Source organism: Pyxicephalus adspersus, chromosome 10 (assembly GCF_032062135.1).
Source record: "Pyxicephalus adspersus chromosome 10, UCB_Pads_2.0, whole genome shotgun sequence".
Lineage (NCBI taxonomy): Eukaryota > Metazoa > Chordata > Amphibia > Anura > Pyxicephalidae > Pyxicephalus > Pyxicephalus adspersus.
This window is the reverse complement of record NC_092867.1, coordinates 59,405,815-59,409,098: the sequence shown is the minus strand read 5'-3', so window position 1 is coordinate 59,409,098 and position 3,284 is coordinate 59,405,815. Positions and strand designations below refer to the sequence as shown.

The following is a 3,284-nucleotide window of genomic DNA, read 5'->3' as shown; positions in this document are numbered from 1 at the left end:
GAGATCTGGATAAAGGTAAAACACTTCCTCAGCATTTCATAGATACAATTCTGTAAATGAGAGAATTTCCAGGTGTCCCCGTCATACCTGTGCTGTGTCATATGACCATTTCATTTCCTCCCCTCCAAGATTAATAATTGAGTGAGGTTGGCTCTTCCTGATGATGATGCAGCCAGGGAAATCCCAGATAGAGAGGAAATGCAGAGTGTCACCCCACCTCCTCAGTCACACCCTGTGCACACCTGTGTGCTGTGTGTATAAAGGTGCAGGTGTCACAGTGATTGCACAGTCCTCTTCTCAGTCCTCTCTCTATACCTCCCTCTCACCCATCATGTCTAAGAAGGTGGCAGTGATCCTTTCCGGTTGTGGGGTGTTTGATGGCAGTGAAATCCATGAATCGTCAGCAGTGTTGGTGCACCTGAGCCAGGCCGGAGTCCAGGTGAGACAACAGGAAGACATTCTGCTTTCTATTCTCATATGTGTTGGTGTCTGGGAGTGTGTGCTGATCTGCAGGGTGGTTGCAGCTTTTTAGGGCCCATAGGTTACACTGAGATGGGGCCCCACTGCTGTGACAACAGGTATCCCAGTCCTAATATATCAGATACAGAACCAGGAACAATGTAACTGGGGACACTCCAGAACAGGAAGTTATGGAGTCCCAAGGTTTCTGGCAGGATCAGGGAAGAATAATGTTGATTTTACATTCTTCTTGGAGTGTCTTGTGCCTCTCCATGATAATTTCTTTTTTTGCCCCCACAGTACACTGTTTTTGCCCCCAACATAGAGCAGATGCATGTGGTGGACCATGTGACCGGACAGCCAATGGCGGAGAAACGCTGGGTACTTAAAGAGAGCGCTCGGATTGCCAGAGGAAAAATCACTGATCTGAAGGATCTGAAAGTCAGTGAATATGATGCATTGATCATACCAGGTAAAGCCAGGAATCTGTAGAGGAATATACTTGTGGGTTGCCTGCCCCTGTCAGGCTTTTATTGGTTTCTTCGCAGGGGAGATTCTCCTCTTTTTGTCCCGGTGTCACCAGAACCGAAAGTTATATGAATCCAATGTTATCGTTGTCACTAGAAAAGGAAGACCTGTGAATTGTTTCTCATTTCCTGTTGTGTCTCTGGGACATTGGCAGCAGAAAGAAACCTGACAAAGGCTCGAACCCTCCTCTACCCCCATATTACACTTTGCTGTCCCCCCAGAATAATTTGAGATCAGTCATGTGATTGTCTCCCATCTTCTGGTCCTACAGGTGGTTTTGGGGTAGCTAAGAACCTGTCTTCATGGGCGGTGCAGGGGAAGGATTGCTCCGTGCTGAAGGCTGTGGAGGAAACGATGAAAGATTTTCACGCCAGTAATAAACCAATCGGGTTGTGCTGCATCTCCCCGGTATTGGCCGCCAAACTCATCCCTGGCTGTGAGGTGACCGTGGGCTGTGACACAGAGTGTGAAAAGTAGGTGAATGTTCTGTGTCTATATATTAATGTACAATGCTGTGTCCTATGTTGGGGATATAGAAATACTCTAATAATAATAATAATAATAATAATATTACAATTCACACCCAGCAATTGTCATGGTGACCACAAGATAATAAAGCCTGCAACCAGTGATTGGGGACATCATTCATAAATCCAATGTAGCAACATTACAGTCACATGACCCACATGAGGCTCTTATTAACTCTTTATGAATCCAGCTCCACTTTAACCCTTCCTGCTCTTCCTCCTCTTATTATCACTCCCATGAGTTTTTTTTTTTATCCATTCCACACTCACTTTAGTTTTTGGGGTTTTTCACCAATCATCGTCCAGGAAATGTCTTTTCTTTTCCTCTGCCACCTATTGGCCCCTGTGCCTGCCCCTCCCTGAGCGCTGTATAAAGTTGTGTTGCAATTGGTTGATTTTTGTGATGTCATCCGCAGGTGGCCCCACGCTGGGACGGCGGAAGCTATAAAGCAGCTGGGCTGTAAACACTTCAACAAGCAGGTGAATGAAGTCCATGTGGACATCAAGAACAAGCTGGTGACAACCTGCGCCTTCATGAGTAACAGTCCCCTGCATGAGGTGTCGGTGCCATGGTGACGGCGCTGCTGGAAATCGCATAGATTGTGCTTTGTATTCAGTTCATGGTGTAGCCATTTTTATTTATTTGTAGACAAGAATAAAATGATTTCATACATAATGTCCTCGTCTGTTCATGTGTGGGGATAGAGGGTCATTGATATACGGGGGGGGGGGTCAGAGTATATGTGGGGGGGGGGTCAGTATAGTCCTATCACTAAGTATCCTCACAGGAGCTCACAATCTAATGTTCTCACCATAGTCCTATCACTAAGTCAGAGGAGCTTACAATCTAATGTCCCCAATACAATCCTATCACTAAGTGTCTTCACCATAGTCCTATCACTAAGTCAGAGAAGCTTACAATCTAATGTTCTCACCATAATCCTATCACTAAGCGTCCTTAGAGGGGCTAACAATGTAATGTTCTCACCATAGTCCTATCACAAAGTGTCCTCACAGGAGCTCACAATCTAATGTCCCCACTATAGTGTTATCACTAAGTGTCCTCAGAGGAGCTTACATTCTAACGTCCTCACCATAGTCCCATTACTAAGTGTTCTCAGAGGAGCTCAAACACTAATGCCCTCCCCTCACATGTCTTCACTATAGTCCTATCACTACGTGATCTCAGAGGAGCTGACAATCTAACGTTCTCACCATAGTCCTATCACTAAGTGTCATCTGAGGAGCTCACAATCCAACGTCCTCACCATAGTCCCAAAATCGATATGTGCAGAGAAACAAGACTTTACCAGAATATATAAAACTCTTAAAACATTTTATTGGTACATCATATTAAAAAGTAAAGTAGGAGACAATAATTTTTGCAGTGACCCAGAATAGAAACCACAGTGTCCCTATATTACAATATACAGACATACATCCACTTCTTTATAAATACATAGTTTGAACCTTATAGCAAGTCTCACAAGAAGTGTCAGTGAACCATCAATGCGTTTCGTGGTGTAACACCTCTTCTTCAGGATGAAGTTTAATTAGACTAAAACATATAATAATACAGCATAAAATGAGTGCCAATAAACAGGAAGCAGCAACCAAATGGTGAGACCAGAAGTTCAAGTCTACCTGGGATAGATGAAACAATCCTCCATAAGATGTCCTGTGGGTTCTGCACTGTTAGAAGCCCTGTTACTCACCATAGTCCCATCACTAAGTGTCCTCAGAGGAGCTCACAATCCAACGTCCTCACCA

At 44.4% G+C, this 3,284-nt stretch overlaps 1 protein-coding gene across 1 annotated transcript; it reads left to right on the top strand.

The window, feature by feature from the left end:
- The first annotated feature begins 213 nt into the window (after positions 1–213).
- LOC140339136 (putative glutamine amidotransferase-like class 1 domain-containing protein 3B, mitochondrial) lies at positions 214–2,190 on the top strand. Its single transcript, XM_072423718.1, has 4 exons — positions 214–439; positions 760–931; positions 1,259–1,460; positions 1,931–2,190. The coding sequence occupies exons 1-4, from the start codon at positions 332–334 to the stop codon at positions 2,088–2,090; spliced, it is 642 nt and encodes a 213-aa protein (XP_072279819.1). The 5' UTR covers positions 214–331; the 3' UTR covers positions 2,091–2,190.
- Positions 2,191–3,284: the final 1,094 nt, after the last annotated feature.

What these genes read in the sequence shown, in the direction of transcription:
- LOC140339136 (XM_072423718.1), top strand. Translation starts at nt 332, where the DNA reads ATGTCTAAGAAGGTGGCAGTGATCCTTTCCGGTTGTGGGGTGTTTGAT. An exon ending in TGATGCATTGATCATACCAG is followed by an intron (nt 932 to 1,258) that starts GTAAAGCCAGGA and finishes CTGGTCCTACAG; the next exon opens with GTGGTTTTGGGGTAGCTAAG. An exon ending in TGTGACACAGAGTGTGAAAA is followed by an intron (nt 1,461 to 1,930) that starts GTAGGTGAATGT and finishes TGTCATCCGCAG; the next exon opens with GTGGCCCCACGCTGGGACGG.